Source organism: Phoca vitulina, unplaced genomic scaffold (genome assembly GCF_004348235.1).
Source record: "Phoca vitulina isolate PV1807 unplaced genomic scaffold, GSC_HSeal_1.0 scaffold16, whole genome shotgun sequence".
Classification (NCBI taxonomy): domain Eukaryota; kingdom Metazoa; phylum Chordata; class Mammalia; order Carnivora; family Phocidae; genus Phoca; species Phoca vitulina.
In genome coordinates this window covers 32,872,022-32,895,011 of record NW_022589719.1, presented here as the reverse complement: position 1 = coordinate 32,895,011, position 22,990 = coordinate 32,872,022, and the positions used below count along the sequence as shown (strand labels likewise).

The 22,990-nt window shown below is 50.9% G+C and overlaps 2 protein-coding genes and 1 pseudogene across 4 annotated transcripts in view; 2 read left to right on the top strand and 1 right to left on the bottom strand.

Annotated features, from left to right (window-relative positions):
• Positions 1 to 287: 287 nt before the first annotated feature.
• On the bottom strand, positions 288 to 2,021 carry CUNH11orf86 (chromosome unknown C11orf86 homolog). Its single transcript, XM_032413823.1, has 2 exons — positions 1,448 to 2,021; positions 288 to 892 (listed from the first exon to the last, which is right to left on the bottom strand). The coding sequence occupies exons 1-2, from the start codon at positions 1,883 to 1,885 to the stop codon at positions 794 to 796; spliced, it is 537 nt and encodes a 178-aa protein (XP_032269714.1). The 5' UTR covers positions 1,886 to 2,021; the 3' UTR covers positions 288 to 793.
• A 158-nt stretch (positions 2,022 to 2,179) lies between these two features.
• On the top strand, positions 2,180 to 2,774 carry LOC116638724 (annotated as a pseudogene).
• Positions 2,775 to 13,149: 10,375 nt separating this feature from the next.
• The window catches only part of PC (pyruvate carboxylase), a 98,705-nt gene continuing 88,864 nt past the window's right edge, over positions 13,150 to 22,990 (top strand). For 2 of the 3 annotated variants that reach the window (XM_032414477.1, XM_032414479.1), the window contains exons 1-2: positions 13,150 to 13,475; positions 18,385 to 18,422. The gene's annotated coding sequence lies outside the window, so the exon portion shown is untranslated. The remainder of the gene's footprint in view (positions 13,476 to 18,384; positions 18,423 to 22,990) is intronic. The other variant, XM_032414480.1, reaches the window with a different exon arrangement.

The following is a 22,990-nucleotide window of genomic DNA, read 5'->3' as shown; positions in this document are numbered from 1 at the left end:
CTAGGCAAATAGTTTACTTCAGCTCAGCAATCTTTATTCCTGTGTTCAGCCCGAAGGTTGGGAGCTGGGTGGGGGTGGGGTCAGGGGTCCCAAAGACAGTAATTCCTTCCTCGCTCTGGGCCTCAGTTTCCACCTCTGTCACACAGGGAGGGAAGGCTTCCCCTGCTTCCTTCACTGGGACACTGTGAGGCTACAAGTGACCATACACAGGCCTGGGCCTGTCCCCACAGAGCTCTGGTACTGACGACCTCCCTGACTCAGTCCTTGCCCCTGGGGGGGCTCGCTGTCAGGGAGGGAGACCCAAGCCTTGCCCACCACTAGCTGCTGACAGGTGGGGCATGGCAGGGGGGTGGTGGGCAGGCAATGTGCAAGAGCCCCTCAGCCATGGGTCCGGCTTCACTGAGCTCTGTCCTGGAAGTTCATGACTGGTCTTGTGTGGGGCCCATGCTGTCGATACCCTTACTTCTAGGCAGGTTTCTAAGGCCCTCACACATGTCACCGTCCAGGGGTGCCCCCATGCCCAGAGGGCAGAATCCACCAGGAAACAGAACTGAGCCCCCTTCTTCTCAGCCCTTTTGGGGTCTTTGTGGCGAGCCAGCCTTGGAGTGGAGGACCAGGGCCGAGGGGCAATCACAGGACCCTCAGGTGAGCTGGTGGCAGAGGTCTCGGCGCACCATGTAAGGAATGCAGGAGCAGTCCACGCAGGGGTGTCCAGGGGGCCGTGAAGAGGTAGGTCAGCAGGCATGGCCAGCCCATCTGGGTGCAGCAGGGGCCAACACCACTTCCAACATCCTTAGCTGGTGGTGCCCAGAGGGGGCTGTGGGGAGGCCGGCCGGCTCAGGGTCACACCAGGGAAGCTGGAGACAAAGCTCTTCCACCTTCTCCTCACCTGCTGGAAGACAGGGGAGGGGGGAGATCAGGGTCCTGATCTCACAACCGTGCGGTGGGCTTCAGTGTTGTTCCAGCCATAGCCACGAGGTGGTGGTAGACCCCAGAGACAGGAGCCCCTTTTCTCCTAGAATAAGGAGGCCCGGCCAGGAGCCAGCAGCTCCCACCAAGGGGGTCAGGATGCCCCCTTTCCTGGGGCAGAGGAACACAAGATGTAACGCCGGGGGAGTTTTATTGGCTGATCTCCTTGCCTCCAGCGAAATCCACCCATCCAACACATTGCCAGATGAATCATTTTAAAACAGCTCTGGCCACATCACCAGCCCGCTCTAAAGCTTTCCGTGACTCCCCAGTGCCTGTGGGGTAAATCCCAAATGCCTTTCGGGCCCTCGCAAATATGGTGCCTGGATACCTCTCTTTCCAGACCCGTCTCCAGACAGCTCTGCTGTCTTCTTGGTCCTTGGCCCCATAAGTTTCTACCTCTGAGCCTTTGCAGCCATGGGTCCCTCTCTGTGGAGTGCCCATCCTCCCCCGTCCATCCATCAACCTTCAGCCAAACCTGTTGACACTGCTTCAGCCACCACTGGCTGTCTCCTCGCTGGGCTTGGATCAGCTGCTCCGTGTCCTCCGGGCCCCCTGGCAGCCACTCCTGACCAGGCATGTCCAGCCTTTCTGGGCCTCCGATTGAGGGCCTGGACTCCTCATGCCCCTGTCTGAGGCTCAGCGCCCGGCGCAGTCGGCTCTCTAGAGGCTTTCCCCAGGGCTCCTGGAGTTTGCCGTAGGTGGGCCGTGGTCCTCGCAGGGACTGGCTGCGTGGGCCTGTCCCCATGGTTCTCGAGGCTGCGAGCACAGGACTGCTACAGGTCCTCAGCAAGCCAGTGGCTTCTGAGATGGCCTGGAGTCTCCACGCATGTGATGGGAACTTACTTGGGGGCAAAGGTTGGTACGGCTGAGGTGGCCATCGTAAACCAAAGGGCAGGCCACGGGGGACAAGCATCCTTGAGTCAGCGTCACCACTGCCTCTCTCTACCTTCTAGGGCAAGGGGTACAGGTCTCTTCCTCCTGCTCCTTCTCCTCTTCCAGGCAGCCTTCCCTGATCTCCCTACCCCTGAAGCACTTGGCCTCCCCTGAACTCCTGCAGCCCAGGATATCCAAATTCATTCTGTTGACACCGAGAACAGATGGCTCAACAGCAAAACAGAGATGGGCCTTTAAGAAACAGGACAGCTCCATTTTTTGTCCGACATCTTAGTGAGGCTGTAAGTGTGGCCGCTGATCTCCGAGCTTCACAATGCCTCCCAAGGACAAGAAGAAGAAAGATGCAGGAAAGTCAGCCAAGAAAGACAAAGACCTAGTGAGCAGATCTGGGGGCAAGGCCAAAAAGAAACGGTCCAAAGGCATGGTTCGGGGCACGCTCAATGACCTGGTCTTGTGCAACAAAGCTACATATGACAAACTCTTTAAGTTCTCTAAGCGTAGGGGCGCCTGGGTGGCTCAGATGGTTGGGCATCTGCCTTCGGCTCAGGTCGTGATCCTGGGGTCCTGGGATCAAGCCCCACATCGGGCTCCCTGCTCAGTGGGGAGCCTGCTTCTCCCTCTCCCTCTGCCTGCTGCTTCCCCTGTTTGTTCCCCCTCTCTCTAATAAATAAATAAAATCTAAAAAAAAAAAAAAAGTTCTCTAAGCGTAGAACCCCAGCTGTTGTCTCTGAGAGAAGATTTGAGGTCCCCTGGCCAGGGCAGCCCTTCAGGATCTCCTTAGTAAAGGACTTATTAAACTAGTTTCAAAGCCCAGAGCTCGAGTCATTTACACCAGTAACACCAAGAGTGGAGATGCCCCCGCTGCTGGTGAGGATGCACTCACAGATCCCAGCAACGGTACATCCTGAAAAAGAAAACTTTGTTAAATTAAAAAAGAAAGAAAGAAACAGGACGGCTGCAGCCTAGAATAGTCAGACTCACAGAGACAGAAGGTAGCGCGGTGGTTGAGGGGCTGGGGAGGAACGGCCATAGCGCTTCAGTCCTACAAGATGACAACGTTCCGGAGATTGGTTGAACAACACCGTGAATATGTGTTAATGCTACTGAATTACACATAAAAATGGCTACATGGCTAAATTTTACGTTTCTGGATATTTTACTGCAACTGGACATTATTCATTAGCTGAGACGAATCCCTTCCCCTTCTTGCTCAGTCTTGTCAGCCACAAAACGGGTCGCTGCGAAAATCCAATGAAATCATGAATGTGGAAGGGCAAGACGGTCAGCAGCAGCTCTTTCAACCTCATGATAGTCCTATGAGGTGGGCATTGTCATCCCCATTTTCTAGATGGGGAAACAGAGGCTCAGAGATGAAGCACTTGGCATGAGGGCATGTCCAGTAAGTGGCGGAGCTGGGACTCGCTCCTTGGTCAGAACCCATGCTGCGGACCACTGTACTCCCCTGCTCTGGTGGCTGAGGTAGGACCCAGGGCCGGGCGTCGTCCTCTGTGACCCCTGTCTGGGGTCAGGGACATGCGGGCTGCAACTCTCGGCTCATCCCTGACCTCTCCCTAGGCCTGGCCTGGCTCTCTTTCCTCTCTCTCTCGGGGTTGCTAGGGCTTCCCTGGGTGAAGGGTCTTGTCATATCCTCCAGGCTCATCTCCCAGCCAGAGAAGCTAAGGCAGGGCCGGTGTGAAGAGGAGCATGGAGAAGAAGGGCCTGATCCTCTGCCCCAGCCTGTCCCGAAGTTGGACTGTGACCTGCAGGTGGGCCTCTTCACGCCAACCGTGACCACACCTCTAATGTCCAACCCACAGGCCAACCCTGGTCCTGGCTGAAAGGCAGCAGCGCCTGAGGGCGTCAGCATCTTCGCCCCCGCACAGTGGGCTCAAACCCACACTCACTGAAACCTGGTCTGGGAAGAGTTTGCTGACTCAGACTTCTGGGACGTGCTGGGGTGAATCACTGACTCTTGCGTCAAGCATATAGTTGCCCGATTCCCTCCCGCCAAGTGTGTAATCTTACAACTTCCCAGATCCACGGAGGACAAGGAGATGTGTGTTCTCTTCCTTCCCTCCCTTGCGGCCTCCTTGCCTTGGTCAGCTGGGAAGCTCTTGCCTTCTCCAGAAGCTGCTGTGCTCGGTGATAACCTCCCCTGAAGTCCCCTCTGCACGGGTGAGGGAGGCAGCCCCCCTCCAGTCCCACCCCCATAAACACAGTTTAAACACAGCAATTGTTGCAGGATGTTTTTTTTCTCCGTTGGTGCCCGCGGTTCTTGGTCACGCCACTTTGAAGAATGAAGAGGTAGACCAGACAGAGTGGTGGGCAGCAAAGGTTTATTGAGTGATAGCAAAAGTGATAGTACAAAGCTCCTAAGGAGGGAGGGGACCCGAAGGGGTTGCCCCCGGAGTTTCTAAGTCTAGGGGTTTTTACGGGCTTGTTGGCGGGCTATTTTCATCGGATGAACCCTCCCTGCACCTGTCATCCAATCAGGTTTTTGTCACCTATCTATCATATGGGAAAGGGTGGAGGGCTCCTTCCAGGGCAGTGTAAAATCCTTTTAAGGGTGGTTTCCTCTTAGGGTGGAGGTTGGGGGGGGGGGGGCTTGTCCCTGCCTGCCTGCCTTCCAGTCCCTGCCTGCCTGCCTCCCAATTACCCTTCATCACAGTCACACATGTATGCCTCCCCTCCGCCCCCCGACACTAGGTGTCTCTTGAAGGCTTTTCATCTCTGTGTTCCCAGAACACAACGTAGTAAATACTCTGTCTTAAATATTGGAGACTATTCATTGTCTATTGCCGGCTAAAAAAATTACCCCAAAACTTAGTGGCTTAAGGCAACATTCATGTACCACCTTACAGTTTCCGTGGGGCAGGAATCCAGGCCTGGCCGAGCGGGGCCTCTGGTTCAAAGTCCCTCACAGGCTCCAATCAGGGGCCTGCAGCCATCACAAGCTTCAGGTGGGGGGAATCTGCTTCTAAGGTCACTCGGATGGCTGTTGGTAGGACTCAGTTCCTTGCAGGTGGAGAGCCTCAGTTTCTTGTTGGTTGTTGGCTGTTGCCACATGGGCCTCTCCCAAGGGCAGCTCACACCATGGCAGCTGCCTTCAGATGGAGCCAGCAAGTGAGAGGGCAAGAGATGGTGGGCAGGCAGAAGCCAGAGTCTTCAGGGAACTCAGTCTCAGAAGTGACCTCCCATTGCTTTTGCCGTTTTCTGTTCCTTCTAAGGGAGTCACCAGGTCTAGTCCCCACTCCAGGGAGAGATCCCCACAGGGCTTGAACACCAGGAGGTGGGATCATTGGGGGTCATCACGGAGGTGCTTACCCACAGACCAGGATTTTTTAATTATTATTATTATTATTTTTTAAGATTTTATTTATTTATTTGAGAGAGAGAACAAGCAGGAGGTGGTGCACAGGGAGAGGGTGAAGCAGACTCCCCACTAAGCAGGGGGTCCGATGTGGGGCTCCATCCCAGGACCCTGGGATCATGACCTGAGCCGAAGGCAGATGCTTAACTGACTGAGCCACCCAGGCACCCCTTGTTATTTTTTAAAATTTCTTATTTATTATTTTAAAAATATTTATTTGTTTACTTGAGAGTGTGTGTGTGTGTGTGTTTGCATGCACATGCCCAAGCAAGCATGAGCAGGGGGAGGGGCAGAGGGAGATAAATCCCCAAGCAGACTCCCCATTGAGCACGGAGGACTCCGTCCCAAGACCCTGAGATCATAATCCAAGCCGAAATCAAGAGTTGGACGCTTAAACAACTGAGCCACCCAGGTGCCCCAGATTTGTATTTAAACCATCATGCTGCCCGAGTTTAGAGCCTGGTGCTTCTATGTGAGAGCTCTGTGCTTTGAATGAGTGGCTTACCCTCGTGTGCCTATAATTTCTCAGCTACAACGTGGGGAAAATACCTTATTTCATCAAACCTAAGGTGGTGTTGATGGAAAGGTAGCATTAATTCACACATCATTAACAAAGAATACTTGAGGGGCGCCTGGGTGGCTCAGTTGGTTAAGTGTCTGCCTTCGGCTCAGGTCATGGTCCCAGGGTCCTGGGATCGAGTCCCGCATCGGGCTCCCTGCTCAGGGGGGAGCCTGCTTCTCCCTCTCCCTCTGCTGCTTCTCCCTGTCAAATAGAATAAATAAAAATCTTAAAAAAAAAAAAAAGAATATTCGGGGTGCCTGGGTGGCTCAGTCAGTTAAGTGTCTGCCTTAGGCTCAGGTCACTCCCCCCCCCCCCACCAACTTGTGCTCTCTCTCTCTCTCAAATAAATAAATATTTTTTTAAAAAAGTACTCATTGCCCATTAATTGGAAGATACAGTCCATTTCAGAGAGGTTAAAATGGGGGGGAAATGGCGTGCCGTGAAATTAATGAAACACATGGTATCTCTTTCCTAAAGTGGTTTCTGCGACTTAGATATACAGAAAGGCTGCAAATGGGGGCAGGCCACCCAGATATTCTTATTAGCGAGCCAATGAAATTAATCTACATCTACACACTTTGGGCAAGAATTTTTTTTTTTTTTGATGATACCTAGGAGTAAGGCCAAGGGGAACAGGGTAGAATCTCTGCCCCCAGAAAAGGAGGGATTCTCATATACATAAAGGAAGGCACCTTAAAACAGACACCAAATGCTGAGAGTGGAGGAAAGAGAATGGTATACCACATTTGGTTTGGGGGTAGGGAGAATCTGGGCGGGCTGCCAGGAGGAGGTGGTGTTGGAGCTCAGCCTCTAGAGCAGGAAGGATTGGTGCAGTCGAGATGGGGGTGAGATCCTACAGGTGACCAGAGCCTGGGAACACACAGGGTTACCCCTGGGTGGGAGAAGAATCTGGAAAGGCAGATGGAGCTCAATTTCTAGGGAGGCTTGGAGATGGAGATGGAGTGTGGCCTCTGTTCCAGGAGCCTTACCTCTGTGCTTACATTTCATCCTCACACTACTCTGGAAATTAGCCCCATTTTTCAGATGAAATAACAGAAGCCCAGAGAGGTGAAGCAACTTGCTAAGGACACACAGTGAATAGTGGGTCTTAAATTCATCACTGCAGCATCAGGCCAACAAACAGAGGCCTTAGCAAATGTGTGACCACCCTTTGTGGGTTGGGCCTGGGTCTTCATACACCCTACAGGATGATCAGACAGAACTATGAACCAAATGGTTAATGCCCCTAGAATTTTCCTTAAAAATATGTTGCCCGCCAGAAGTATGGCGAGGGGCTGTGCAGACATACATATTTAATTTAAAATTGTCTGTGTATGTTTCAACTGATAATTCATCTCTTTGCCCGAGCAACTCTTATAATACAGTACATTTGGGGGGAACTAGTTCTACTTCGGAATAATGGTATCAGATGTGTTCATGGTTGTGGTTGTCATTTCTCCACAGGAGGCTAGAATGCCAGGCTATCAGGTTCGATGCCAGACTTTGGCCACATTATCATTTGGAGAAATCAAACAAAAGGAATGATAAATTATAATAATGCTATTGATTATGAAAGCTCCCATGTTCTGAGCACCCATTCTCTGCCAGGTGTTGTGCTTAGGGCTTCCTATATGTAGTCCCAAGGAAGCAGGGGAGGATTATTTCTACATTACATACAAGCAATTGGGATCAATTCGTGTAGGGTCCTGGAGCTCATAATATAGGTGCTCTTGCAGTTTTTCTAATACGCAGGACCTGATGACTATTGATGGTGAGCCTGTCCCTTCTCCTGTGTGAGCCTATTTCCTCATCTGTAAAATGAGTGGGTCTAGGGATGCCTGGGTGGCTCAGTCAGTTAAGCGTCTGCCTTCAGCTCAGGTCATGATCCCAGAGTTCTGGGATTGAGTTCCACATCGGGTTCCTTGCTGGGCAAAGAGCCTGCTTCTCTTCCTGCTGCCTACCCTGCTGGGCTCTCTCTCTCTCTGTGTCTGGCAAATAAATAAATAAATAAAATCTTAAAAAAAAAAATGAGTGGGTCTAGCTGGAGTGTCCCAAACTTTCCTTGTTAAAAAACACCAGTTGCGGGGGCGCCTGGGTGGCTCAGTCGTTAAGCGTCTGCCTTCGGCTCAGGTCATGATCCCAGGGTCCTGGGATCGAGCCCCACATCGGGCTCCCTGCTCGGCGGGAAGCCTGCTTCTCCCTCTCCCACTCCCCCTGCTTGTGTTCCCTCTCTCACTGTCTCTCTCTCTGTGTCAAATAAATAAATAAAACCTTAAAAAAACAAAAACAAAAACAAAACACCAGTTGCTGGTCCCCATCACAAGCCCCCTGCATGGACAGGTCCCGATAGGGGCCTGAGAAGCTGTCTATACAATCATGCCCCAGGTGATCTATATCTTGTGGGAAATCTTGGAAACATAATTGCTCAAGGCCCTTCTGCCTCTGAGGACTGTGATTTTAGGACTCAGATTTCAAATCAAAGCCCTGCCTTTGAAATCTGAATTCTGCACATTCTTGCCTTCTCTTTTCCCCCAAGGCAACCGTTGGAGCAAAAAGACCACAGCCTGGGGATCAGGGGACTGGAGGTCCAGTCCTGGCTCTGCCTCTGACTAGCTGTATGATCCAGAGGGAAGTCATTTCCTTTCTCTGAGCCTCAGTGTGAGAACCCGAGGAGCTGTGGCTCGGGGTGGGGAGGGGGAGGATTTTACCCTCATCTGCCTCAGCCTTTCAGCAACCTGTGAGCAGCCTTGGTATGGGCCTGAAGTGCTCGGGGGCTGGGATTTGCTAGATCAAGGCCCACCTTTGCAAGTGGAAAGTCTGACCATTTTGGAGAGATCCCATGATGTCATGGGCTCCATAGGCCCTGCGGACTGAACAACCAGAGTGGGAGGAGGCCAAAAAAATAGGGTGGGTCCCTGGGGGTAGGAGGTTTATGGCATTAACTAATAAGCCTGGAGACCGTAGTAGGGGAGGCATTGGGATTTAGGTTCCCCAAACCCCAAAACAGTATTCGGGTGGCCCTGGCAAGGGTACAGGACAGCTTCATACAGCTGTTCAGTTTCCACACTGCACAAACACTCTAGGCGAGCTGGGACTGCAATCCAGCCCATGCTTTGCCAGCTCAGTCACATGCCGGCATGACTCTACTGCCCTAAGAAGGGCCTCAGCACCAGCATGCTGCCAGAGGAGAATCTTTTCCTCATTGTCACACGGTACAGCATGGGTTAACGGAGTTTATATATAGGTGGGGCAGCCTGGACCCTTGAGGACCTGCTGGGAGGAGAACAGATCTTGAACCACCTCCACCCCCATCACACACCCCGGGGGTTCTGGGCTGCTTCGAAGAATAGAAGACACAACTCCAGCCAGTAAAAGGGACAGGTTTTGTCCATTCTTCTTGCCTCCTCTTTCCATCATGAAGGATTTAACCCTGAGGTCTCACCAGCAGCCAAACTATCTGAGGTTCCAGCTGCCAGAATTTGGTTAATTGTTTTTAAAAAGTGATTTTCTTTTGTCTCCCAGGACAGGGGATCTGGGGCATCTAGATTGTCCTTGTGAGGTCCTCAGGGCAAAGTGAGGCTTCTGAGCTGTCAACAGAGAGAGGTGGGTTCATGGTGGCTGTTACAGTTTAAGGGATCCACCTGGGTACTTCTGCTTATCCTCCTCAGTCCTAACTGCTCTCGGGCCTCCCCACAACTCCCTCTCAGGCAGTGCTTCCTGAACTTGTTGGGGGGCTGTCCCCGCTGATCCCCTCTATGCCTCCAACCTATCATGCCTCCCTGCCTTTGTTTAGGCCTTGTATGGGATTCCTTTTACCAATAAATTTACCTGATAAACTCTCAACTTATCTCTGCCTGCCTATCAATCAATCAATCAATCTATCTATCAACTTAGCATAGGCATTGCCCCCTCCAGGAAGCCCTCCACACCCCTCTCATGGGGTAAGAGACCCCCTCTTTGGACTCCCGTAGCACTCTGGCCATTATCTCTAGCACAGCACCACACTTTTGAAATCATACGCTTTGAGGTATATCTCCCCCTCTGGTCTAGGAGCAGCTTGGGTGTGGGGCAAGTAGCTCCTTTTTCTAAACGGCCGTAGAGTGACCGTACCTCATTGTCTCTCATGCCACCCCTTCCTCCTTCCTGGTCTGGGGCACTGTAAATGCCTCCCTCCTCAGAATCTGCTCCTCCCACCAGGCCGTGCCCTCCCCCTCTTTAATTCTCCCCTTCCCCTTAAATGTGGTGCCCTCTGAACTCCCCTCTCTATTGGTGGACTCCACTCGGCCTCAGGGGCAGTCCTATTCCCTCCCAGGGTTTTAGCCATTAAGTGTGGGCTGATGACTCCCATTCCTTCATTTGCTGACTATTTATTAAGCATCTACTGTGTGCAGACTCAACTCTTGTAGTAGTAACATTCAAATGTGAGAAAAGGGATGGGAGTACAGAAGACAAACACAAACCAAGAACTTTCCAGAAAGTGATTGATACTAAGAAGCAATTTGTTTTTATTTGTTTTTCTAAAGATTTTATTGTTTGATCGGTTGATGAGAGAGAGCGCATGTGCCCGGGGGGGGGGGGTGCAGAAGGAGAGGGACAATCACCACCCTGAGAGGGTGACCTGAACCAAAATCAAGAATTGGACGCTTAACCAACTGAGCTGCCCAGGTGCCCCATCTGTTTTGTTTTTAAAGAGCCCGGGGCGGGGGGCTCTTATTATCAGGAAGCCAAGAGAGTAACTTCTCTTGGTCTCTTAGTGGGTCTCAACACTGACCCACAATAAAACCATTTGGAGAGCTTCTTAAACTAGCAATACAATGCAGAGATCTCATTGCCCAGATACGGACCCAAGTAGTATTCTGCTGGTCATTCTAAGACCTCTGAGTTGGTGATCAATATGCGTGAGAGCCATGGAGTAGCGCTCAGGAATCTAGCAAACACCCTGTCCCAAGGAGATTCCATCAGAGTGGTAGGGAAGCCCACAGAGATATGCTTTCTCTAAGTCACATTAGGCTCTCCACCCAGGTTTTGTCTGGGCGGTTTTCTCTATCTGGGATGGAATACCACTTTTAAATTTGTCCTCATGGGGAATTCAGCCTGGGGGTAGGACAGAGCCCCGATGGAGAGGTGTCTTGTTTCCTAATCTAACTTGAACTAGATAATTTATGTACCTGAGCTAACTGTTCAAAATCCATACTTTTTTTTGTTCACAGTTTCTAGTTCTCAATAGTTTCTTTGTTCAGACCTCTACCTGGTGGTGTTGACACGGGAATCACCTGAAGCTGGCTGGAGCCACCCACTCTTTGCTCCAGACCCACAGGTTCACAGGGAACCAGCTAGGACTGAGCTGACCTGTCACAGCGCCTACAGCATGGCCAGACCTAGAGCAGGGCCTTGCCTTTCCTGAGGGACACCGGGGCCCACATTTTACACATACACAGCAAGGGATATAAGATACAGGCAGGAAATGTTGAAATCACAAGGTAGGCATGCTAGAGAAGTAATAGGAACAACAGTGTAATAGGGACTCTGTGTCCATCAAGTCCAACCGCTTATTTATTTATTTATTTGTTTGTTTGACAGAGAGAGAGAGAGCACAAGCAGGGGAAGCTGCAGGCAAAGGGAGAGGGAGAAGCAGGCTCCCCACTGAGCAGGGAGCCCGAAGCAGGGCTCGATCCCAGGACTGTAGGATCCTGACCTGAGCCAAAGGCAGACACTTAACCGACTGAGCCACCCAGGAGCCCCAAGTCCAACTGCTTTTAAGAGGAAATTCAATCCAGAGAGGGAGGGGCCCTGGCCAAGGTCACACAGCTTTAATTCTTTCTGACATAAATAAAGTTCTGACGTAGAAAGAGTCCTAGAACCTAGACATCTAATAGAATGTGAGCTCTAGGGGCACCTGGGTGGCTCAGCCGTTAAGCATCTGCCTTCGGCTCAGGTCATGATCCCAGGGTCCTGGGATGGAGCCCAGCATCGGCTCCCTGCTCCATGGGAGGCCTGCTTCTCCTTCTCCCACTCCCCCTGCTTGTGTTCCTGCTCTCGCTATCTCTCTTTCTGTCAAATAAATAAATAATATCTTAAAAAAAAAAAAAAAAAGAATGTGAGCTCTATGATGTGATGCCACAGGGTAGGTCTTTTCACCACTGTGTCCTGGCATAGCACTAGGCTTATAGTAGGGCACAATCAAATGAATTGTTAATCGAATGACTATGTGGGTCTGCAGAATTGGGATTTTAATCCTTGTTCTGCTACTAAAATAACTGTGTTGGACTGACCTATCACGGTGAAGCTCAGCCAGATAGGTGGAAGGAAGGACAAAAAGTTGGAGAGAAAACAAGAGACAGAGAATGTAACAGACACAACAGAGAATGGAGTTGTAATATCTCTCCATGCACAATAAGCAATTTCTTTTTCTTTCTTTCTTTCTTTCTCCTTCCTTCCTTCCATCCTTCCTTCCTTCCTTCTCTCTCTCTCTCTCTCTCTTTCTTTCTTTCAAGATTTTATATATTTGACAGAGAGACACAGCGAGAGAGGGAACACAAGCAGGGGGGTAGTGGGAGAGGGAGAACCGGGCTTCCTGCGGAGCAGTGAGCTCAATGCGGGGTTTCAATCCCAGGACCCTGGGATCATGACCTGAGCCAAAGGCAGACGCTTAACGACTGAACCACCCAGGCGCCCCTCAATAAGCAATTTCTAGTTAACAAGATGTTCTCATAGTCCTTGATCCTCCTCACTGTCCGGAAGCAGGTTATTTTTCCTCCATGCACTCATTACCATCTGATGTACCCTATGTTTTGTTTATTGTCTGTCTTTTCTCTCACTGTAAAGCAGAAATTTTGCTTGGTTTTGGTCACTCCCATATCCCCTGGCTGGCAGAGAGCCCAGCTTATGAAGCTTTCTGTTTAATCAAGCCTTCTAAACCTTCTAGGTCCCGAGGGGCCTCAATTTGCAGATTAAGAAACTGAGGCTCAGAGCGATGAGGTTGCTTGTCCAAGGTCACACAGAGACGGACTCCTGCCCATCACCACCACCCCCACAGCTAAGGGACACAATCACGCACACCCGTGTGGTACAACCGCCATCTCCTTCCTCCTGCCCTTCGCAAACGCTTTTCCTCCGCCCTCTTCCCCGTCGGCTCCGTGCATTTGCGTCCAGCCCGGGTCTCTGAGTCCCCGTGCGATCTGTTATGCTTGCGGTTTTGGGAGACACGTGCTACTCGGGTGAATGAATCGCACGTCCCCACCCCCGCCGACAGCCAATCACAGCGCGTCGGAGCCCAGTTACTTCCGCCTATTGCGGGTGGAGGCCCCGGCGGTGCGGCCCACGTGGGGCTCTAAAGACAAGGGAGTAGGCGGTGGTGCGCCAGGGGCGGGCTCTCCCAGCCTTCTCACCAATCCAGGGACCCGCCGGCGACGCGAGGGGCGGGGCTGACGTGGGGCGCCAAGGCTTAAACGAGAGGGGTAGGCGGGGGGTAGGGAGGAGCCCTGAGCGGGGGAGCGGTGAGTGACGGGAGTCACTGCCCAATAACAGGAGGGGATGGGCTACCTGAGCCAATAATAAGTCTGTAAGGCGGGGCCAAGACTGCAGCAAGTTCGGTTGCGCGGAGACCGCAGCTGTTCCCTGTCAGTGGAGGTAGCGGCGGTAGAGACGGTGGCGACGACTTGCGGCGGAGGCGAGGAGGTGAGTGCCGGCGGCGCTACGCACCTTCCTCTACTCGCGGCGGGTCGGAGCAGGTGGGCGTGCGCCAGCGCCGCCGCGGGGGACGCTTATGTAAGGGTCGTGCGCGCCAAGGCGGTGCCGGCTGCACGAGTGACGGCTGGAGGAGACGGCGGCGGGCGGTGCGCGACGCGACGTGCGCCGCCCCTCCCCTCCCCCTCCCGCGGGGATGGCCGGCCGACGCGGGCCCGCCCCCGCCCTCCTCCCCGCGCACGCACGCGCTCGGGGGACCGTGCTCCCGGGCCCCCTCAGCCGGACCCCGGCCCGCCTCCCCGCCGGGCTTCGTCCGCCCCGCGTCCCTGGCGGCGGCCGGCGGCCTTATTCCTGTCCTCCGGCCCATTTTGCGGATGGAGAAACTGACGCACGGAGCCCCCAAATGCCTCGGGCGAGGTCCCTGAGGGTTCGAACCCAAGTCTGTCAGAATCGCGAGCCCAAGCTTTCCCCAGCGTACTGGAGGTTGTTCAGCCCTGAAGAAAGCCGCGGCGTGCACGGCGAGGGTTTTCCGTGTTCCGAGTGCCTGCCCTCCGCCTGCTGTAGGGAGTCTCGTAGTAATAACCCTGTCGGGCATCTCGGTTCCACTTGGTTTCAGAGGCCAAGCAGTGATTGGTCCGAGGCTGCTTTGTGAGGAGCAGGTGGGGCTGCACTCAGCCCGTTATTCTCGGGCTGGAAGCAGTTTGCAAAGTGCACTGGCCGGGGGCGGTGAGGAGCAGCGGGCGGTTCTGGAAGTGCCCTCCTGGGCACGGAATCGGGAGCCCTGGCTTTGAGGACCTGCCGCGGCAGGTTCTTTCCAGCGGGACTTGTTTTGTGTACTTTTGAGTGAGTTGTTTCACCTCTGGCGAGCTCTTTCCTCATCGCACAAAATGCTGGGGTGAGGCCAAGTCCCTAGCTGCCCGGCAGCTTTGAAACTCTTAAAAATCGAAATGTTCATTTTGTGAGAGAGAGAGTAGGCCAGGGCTCCTTGTCCCCATTCTGCAGCTGAGAAAGCTGAGGCTCCAGGTGATGCCGGCGTTTGCCAGATCGCAGTTAGCGCCTCCAGTGTCTTTACCAAGAAGGCTGTGCCTTCTCCGCTGCCAGCAGTCCTGGTTGCCCGTGCCACCCTTCCCCTGCCTGTGATGCAGACACTTCTGGTGGGGGTGGCTGTGCTCGGCGTTTGTAGTTACTCTCAACGACAGCTCTTCTGTTTGCCCGGTCCTCATCCTGACTCTGGAACTCTCCATCGCATTCTTTCGCACACCTACCATGTTGGGAGCCTTAGACTGGGCATTGAGAGACTTGGGACGTGAGGTTAATCCTTGCCCTAGGACTGCTGGCAGACTGGGGAGAGAAAAAGAAGGAACCTAACCAGCGAGTCAGCGTGCCACAGATGTTTGTGGAGAGCCCAGTGTGGGTGAGGTATGGCCTCTAGGAGGCCTCTGGGAAGTTCGTAAAGGCCCACAAATCCAGGCAGACCACACACTAAGGCCAGGGAAAGGAGAAGTGGGCGAGACTGGGGCAGGATTTTTGGAGGAGGTGAGTGGTGAGTCTCCTTCATTTCCATTAAAGCCTTCAGTGAAGAAGCAGTGATTGGATTTGAGCAGTCCAGGTTTTATTAATGGAGGAGAGGTGAGTTTTAAGCAACTAAAACCTGCAAGTGAAAGGCTGAGGAAGGTGGGAGGAGAAAGTGGGGCAAGTAGCACTTCCCAGTTGAGTAGAAGTTTGGTCGGGCACTTTGAAGAGGCCTGTCCAGGAGATGTAACAAAGGTGAGGGCAGGTGCTAAGGTGCACAAAAGTCAGAAGTGGGATTGGGTTCCGCAGGTGCCATGGGGCTTGGTTGGGCTCCAGGGACCCAGCAGCAGGCCTGAGCTACAGGTCGTGTCTGTTTGTGTTCTAGTGAGCAGCTTGTGAGCAAACATCCTGTGTTTCTTAGTGGCTGCCCTGCCCTGCTGGAAGGGGCTTTGTTCACCATAGTTGCTCAATATCTGTTTGTTGAATTGAATTCGGTTGCCAGCCAGTTTCCACAATTTGTCCCAAAGTCCCCTGTGTGCCTTCTTTCCTGTTCTCTCTCCCAAAGCCTGCTCCAGCCTGATGGACCTTCTCTGTGCCAGTTCTCACTTCCAAGATCATCCTTCAGGGAGGTTCGCCCTGGTGGCTGTAGCCAGTTGGACCCCTGCTGCCTTTCATGTACCAACACAGGCCACCTGCCCTTTTTGTGCCCTGCTCTTTGCTTTCTGCTTGTTTGACTTCCGGCACCCAGTAACCCAGGTCCTGTACCAGGTGCCAGTCCTCCCAGCATTGCTCACAGAGGCCCTGGGACCATGGCAGGGTAGACCTCAGACCCAGGTCGTTCCAAGTTGCAGTTCTCTGTGTCCCTCTGCCCTGTGACCTGTCAGTGCTGTTGGCAGATGTTTCAGGTGAATTACTGGAAATGGCTCAAATTGGAAACCAGTGAGGAAGGAAGGGCAGAAATTGGGGAACCAGGAAAGGAGTCCTGTTTGGGAGCTGCGTGGGTGACTGTCATAGGGCAGTGAATCTGGGAGGAAGGCCTGGATAGGCCCCAAACCATGCAGATCTGTCACTAGCACTCTTCAGCATGAGCTGGACGCCTCACTTGAGTAGACATTTTCCTTGAGGAGTAAGGTGGGCCTTCTCGTTGACTACCTCCCAGCAACAACTGACCCTCTTCTGAATGGGCCCCGAGTCCTCATATCCAGAGAGTATGCCTTTTTGGGGGCTAGTTTCTCACCAGAGACCTCCTTTGCAGAAGTGGGCCATTTTGCCTGCTTACTCTGAAACCTCACCTGGGCCTGACTGACCATCCCTTGGTCTCTGTCCTAGCTGCTTCTAGTCTCAGTTGTGGACACGTTGTCGAGCTGCCAAAGGAGTAGGGCACCATAGTGGACAGTGGGAAATGATGGAGAGAAGAACCATTTCCTCTTACCTACTGAGTGAAAAGATGTGAGGCCATCTCTTGGGCTTTTTCTTCCATTTGACATCACAGGTACCATCTTCTGCCTTAGCCCATGTCTGAGACGGCTTGCCATCATCCCAGACTTGCTTTTTAGTGTCCTGCCCCGCCCCCCCCCCCCCCCGGTCTTGTTCCTTGGTGACCTTGTTTTCTGCAGGACTTTTCCTCTTACCTTGTCCTACCAAAGTGAAATTATTCTTCAAGACTCAGGCTTTCCTGCATTATTAAGTCTTGCCAAGTCTGTTCAGTTGGATGTGGGCTCTCTCTATTAATAATGATAACTAATGATTTATTGTTATTAATAATAAAAGTCAACTTTTATTGCACTCTTACTGTAACTGTAAGGTGGCAGGGGGCCTTGCTAATCCCACCACACGTATTACGTCACTTGGTCATGACAACAATCCTACAACAAAGGTACTCCTAGGCCCTCATTTAATGTCTGTCCCAGGCTGCCAGGCTCGTAGTCCCTGCTTGGCTACCTCTCATGTATTACCCCATTTTCACTCCCTGTTAGGAGCCCTCAACAACTTGCTCTTGGGCTTTTTGGGAACAGAGCCTGTGCCTCCCGGCATGGCTGCCTCATGCAAGGTATGTGCTCGATAAATATTTTATTGAACTGAATGCCCCAAACATTCATTTCTAGCCTTTACGTAATCTATCAAGGCAACTGATCTTCTTACAACATGGATTCAGTCCATTTGATGGCTTGCTGGCCTGTGTCTCCATTTTGCTCTTTACTGACAGGTGTGGCCTTTCAAAAACAAGTGGTCAAGGGGCGTCTGGGTGGCTCAGCCGGTTAAGCGTCTGACTTCAGCTCCAGTCATGATCTCGGGGTCCTGGGATTGGCCCCCTGTCAGGCTCCACACTCAGTGGGAAGTCTGCTGCTCCTCCCTCTGCTCCTCCCTGGGCTCGTGCTCGCTCTCTCTCAAATAAATAAAATCTTTAAAAACAAAAAAACCCAAGTGGTCTGTAAAACTCCAAAAAATGATGGGCTTCCATGGGCCTAAACAAGAGGTGTGCTCTCCTGTGTGTGTTATCTCTGCAGGAAAAGATCTGAGGGGGCTGCCTGGGTGGCTCAGTTGTTAGGTGTCTGCCTTCGGCTTAGGTCATGATCCCAGGGTCCTGGGATCGAGCCCCGCATCGGGCTCCCTGCTCAGAGGGAGGCCTGCTTCTCCCTCTCCCACTCCCTCTGCTTGGTGTCCCCTCTCTTGCTGTGTCTCTCTCTGTCAAATAAATAAATAAAATTTTTAAATTAAAAAAGAAAAAGGAGAAGATCTGAGGAAATAGGGAAATAGGAAACATACCAGCTCTCAGGTCACGTAAGACAGTTCTTAATTAGTGTCAAGTTACTTAGTGAAATAGGAACCAGGCTCAGAGAATCCAAAGGGGAGCTACCTCCTGAAGGATTAGAGACAGCTCTGCGGAGAAACTGGGCCTGGGGCTGAATGGAGGTGGGCAGGAAGAGAAAACACTTCAGATAAAACAGTAAAAGTTTCCAGAACTTGTTCTTGTGTAGTGGGTGCCAGAAAAGGGTTTTACTTTCATGCTTCTTACTGAGCACGTTGGCTAATGTCTGAGAGTGTCCTTTGTACCCGGCTTGGTGCCAGTGCTTTGCGTGTCTTACCTCACTGGGAACGCTCCAAGCTGGATGCTGTTATTATTCCCATTTCACAGATGAGGAAACAGGCTTTGAGTGGTTATGGGAATGGGTGTCTGAGCAGCAAGGGGTGGGGCCCAGACAGTTGGACAAGAGCCAGGGTACTCTCAGCTCCCCCCCACCCCCCACCCCCGCCGCCATCCCAAGTCCCTAAGATGGAAGCAAAGGAACAGTTCTCTGGGTTCTAAATCTATGTTCTTGCCACTCCTAGGTTCTCTGGGGAATGCCTGGAGAAATGAGGATAACACTTCTTTTTTGTCTTACTTTAGATAGCAGCTGCCTTCTGAGAGCTGACAGAACACTGAGGGTAAGTCTGTGCCTGATTCCAGGTTGGTGGGATGCGCATGGGTCTTCCTCAGGAGCAGGTGTAGGTGTAAGCAGTCCTGGCATGTCCATCATCAAGTTCAATAAATAAGAAAGGTCAAGCTCTGAGTTTTAGAAAGTATAAGCAGTCCTTGTCTGTTCCTGATCTCCCTTGGTTTACACAGGAAAGTGACATCTGGCTCTCTGCTGGCCCCAGTAAGTAGCCGGCAACCTCGACAGGAGGCCTGACTTCTGGAAGGGTGTGGCTTGGGAAGCTGGTCAAGGGGAGGGTGGCGGGGCTTCTCAGGACCACAAGAAGCATGTTTAGGGCTGGGCAGCCTCTGGGAAGACCCCTTGAGTCAATGGGTAGAACAGGCAGCTGGGCAGTGGGGGACTTGGGGAAGTGTGAAGCTGGACATGGGAGGTGGCTCTGTCTGCTGGCTGTAAAGACCCTTGATCTGTGTTTCCAGACAATGACACTCAACTTTGGGAGTCCCAGTGATAAGGGGGTAAAGGGGTGAAGTTGGACCTTCTTTGCCCACATAGTGCTCAGGCAGCACTGTCCCATATAACCCTCTGCTTCTCACACAGGTTTTCCCCAGTGCACCGATCTGGGTGCATCTCCTCAGCCTAATGGCCGAGGCCGTCTGGGCTGCAGTCCACCTAATGACCCAGTCCTATCTCTCTCTGCTAGTCCAACACAAACGTCCTGCCCGGCACGATCCTCGCTGTCTGTCTAGCGTCTCCCTGTATTTCAGACACTGATAATGTTGCTGTTCCCCACATCCAGAGGCAGGCCACTTGGCTATCCTCATTTTATAGCCTTCCCCAGAGCTCATGTTCTGTGCTCAGAGTGGAGATTCCTTTGTGTTGGGATTTTTCTTTGGCTTCCACCCATTGTGTAGGGATTTTTCTCAGGTGACCCGTCATGACCCGGGAGTTGTTCTGCTTTCTGAGATGTTCCCACAGTCCTCTCTAGTCCTAGGTCTTGGACCAGCAGTGGCCATTTTCCAATCTAGGATTGCGTTTGCTTTGAAAAGTAGGTGGAGTGGGGCACCTGGCTGGCTCAGTTGGTAGAGCATGTGACTCTTGATCTCAGGGTTGTGAATTCAAGCCCCACATTGGGCGTGAAGCCTACTTAAAAAAAAAAAAAATTCTCATCAAATGAAAAGCAGGTGGAGTAAAGGCAGATGGGTTTTTGATGGACTCTGCCCTCCACAAAGGTTCTACTGCCCTGTTCTCTCTGCTTGCTCTCATTTTCCTATTCTTGGTTGGTAGAGTTGAATGTTATTGCTCTTACTTGCATCCCTGTGCGGAGAGGTGGGAGAGTTGGTGAAGGCTCCAAACCAGCTATCTTACGGAGCTGAGAAATTGGGGCCCAGAGAAGGCTGATTAGCAGAATCCAAGATTCTGACCTTCCCCCTGCTTTTTTAAGAGTACCCTCTTTTCTTGTATGTCTTCGCCCAAACCCATCAGTATCAAGGGAAAATTAGTTGCCAAGAAGGGCTGCCTTTTACCATGTTATCTAATTTGTTAAGGCTTGTCTGGCGCTTCATCCCTAAGTCCCTGCTGAATCCTCAGAGTTTTCCTTAGTTACTGGAACTAAGACTGCCATGGAAGGTGGCCGCCCTGCCCTCCTCCTTTGCCATCTCCTTGGTGATCCTGGAGGGAGGGGGATGCTTTGTGTTGTTGTTGTTGTTTTAAGTAGTATGCCAGAAGGTGTAACTGAGGTCATCCCAGCACCCCCTCATTGCCGCTGTCCCGTAGCTCCTTATCCTGATGTGCCAGCAGGCCAGAGAAGGGGTGGGGGGCGGATAGCCAAGGGTGCTCTAAGTACATTTCCACCAGCTGTGTGTGGAATGGGGCCAGACTCCACATGTGGCAGCTCCCCTCCCCACAGACAACCATCCCTGGCTGAGGCCTTAAGGAAAATTCCGTGATCTGTCTGTGCTGAGTCATGCTTAGTCTCCGAGGATCTGTGTGGTACCTTTCGCATGTCTGTCACTGGTCAGCCAGGCATCTGGGAAGGGCTGCATTTACCCGGGAGTGATATCATGCTGCTAATCTGTTGTATTTGTACATCACTGTATGCTTCTCCGAGTGCTTTTACTAATGTGCTGTTTATCAGCATGAAATTTATTAATATGAAATCATTAATAAGAAATGTTTTGGGGCGCCTGGGTGGCTCAGTTGGTTAAGCGACTGCCTTCGGCTCAGGTCATGATCCTGGAGTCCCAGGATCGAGTCCCGCATCAGGCTCCCTGCTCGGCAGGGAGTCTGCTTCTCCCTCTGACCCTCCCCCCTCTCATGCTCTCTCTCTCTATCTCATTCTCTCTCAAATAAATAAATAAAATCTTAAAAAAAAAAAAGAAATGTTTTGTTTATTCCGGATTTCTCTCTTAAGGATGAGGAAACTGAAGTTCGGAGAGATTAAGTGACCTCTTGAGTTTCAGGTGACTGGAATGTCTGGGTGGGGATGGCGCACCCCTCCCCTCCCCTCCCCCTGGGCTTTTGTGTAACACAAAGATAATTTGGAAGTTACTTTGGTTGAAAAAAAAATTGATTTTCAATTTGTTAAAGTCACAAGCTCAAAAATCAATTTCTTCCTTTAAGGGCTAGTCTTTTTGTTATTTATTTTATTTTTTATTTATTTATTTTTTTGTAGTTTATTTAATCTCCACACCCAATGTGGGGCTTGAACCCATAACTCTGAAATCAACTGTCATGACCTCTTCTAGCCAGCCAGGTGCCCCAAAGGCTAGTCTTTCATTTTTATTTTTATTCATTTATTTATAGAGAGGGAGAGGGTAGAGAGGGGAAGAGGGAGAGGGAGAGAGAGAATTTTAAGCAGGCTCCATGCCCAGCATGAGCTGGCGTGGGGCTCGATCTTACAACCCCGACATCAAGACCTGAGCAGAAATCAAGAGTCAGATGCTTAACCGACTGAACCAGCCAGGTGTCTCTAGTCTTTTAAATTTCACTTTTAAGTAAAGCCTATAGATCTTTCTGTTCTATTTATGATTCTAGAAAATTTTAACAAATCAGTTTAAAGGGACCTTTTGATTAATACTTTTTAATTTTTAATTTTTAATTTTTAATTTTTTTATTTTATTTTTTTTATTTATTTGAGAGAGAGAGAATGAGAGAGAGCACGAGAGGGAGCAGGGTCAGAGAGAGAAGCAGACTCCCTGCTGAGCAGGGAGCCCGATGTGGGACTCGATCCCAGGACTCCAGGATCATGACCTGAGCCGAAGGCAGTCGCTTAACCAACTGAGCCACCCAGGCGCCCCCCTTTTGATTAATACTTGATTCCATTTGCAAACTTAACTCATTTGAAAATTTTAAATTGAATTTGTAAATTACGTTCAACTTGCTTTAATTATTTTAACGCTTCCAATTGTCTGCTTAACAAACATCCCTAATGCTTAAATGATTCCTGTAAATCTAATAAATTAAGCTGACTGTTAAATTTTCTTAAACATTCTTATACTGTTTTATGTTTTACCATTTTAAAGCTATTCTACTCACTTTATTGAGGTATTTCTAACATAATAAATTGCGTATCTTTAGTGTAAATGTATAAATTTCCACATATGTATCCTCTTGTGAGACCTTAACCACAGTTAACATAGTGAACACATCATTGCCTCTGAAAGTGTCCTCATGCCCCTTGGTAGTCCCTCTCTCCCATTCCTCTCTGCTTCCCCCATCCCCAGGTAGCCACTGAATTGCTTTCTGTTACTGTAGATTAGTTTGCATTTTTTGGAATTTTACGTAAGTGGAATCATAGAGTATGTATCCTTTTTTGTTTGGCTTCTTTCACTCAGCATAATTATTTTGAGATCTGTCCATGTTGTTGCATCCATCAGTAGTTCTTTCCCTTTTGCTTCAGGGTAGTATTCCATTATGTGGGTACTCCACAGTTTATTTAATTCACATGTTGTTAGTCGTTTCAGTTATTTCCAGTTTTTGGTGGTTCCAAATAAAGCTGCTGTGAATGTTTGTGTACAAGTCTTTATGTGGACATATATTTCCTTTTCTCTTGGGCAAACGTGTAGGAGTGGAGTGGCTAGAGCATATGATAGGTGTATATGTAACTTGAACTTGCCCAACCTTCTTCCAAAGTGGCTGTACCATCTTACATTCCCACCAGCAGCCTACGAGAGCTGTAGTCTCCACATCCTCACCGACACTGGATATGGTCAGTCTTCAGTCTTTTTTAGCCATTCTAAAAGATGTGTGTTGGTGTCTTGTGGTTTCTTTTTTTGTTTGTTTGTTTGTTTTAAAGACTTTATTTATTTATTTGACAGAGAGAGACACAGCGAGAGAGGGAACACAAGTAGGGGGAGTGGGAGAGGGAGAAGCAGGCTTCCCGCCGAGCAGGGAGCCCGATGCCGGGGCTTGATCCCAGGACTCTGGGATCATGACCTGAGCCCAAGGCAGACTCAAGACTGAGCCACCCAGGCGCCCCATTGTGTCTTGTGGTTTCAATGTGAATTTCCTTGGTTACTAATGATGTTGAGCATCTTTGAGCTTATTTGTCATCTGCCGTACTGATTTTAAACTTAATAA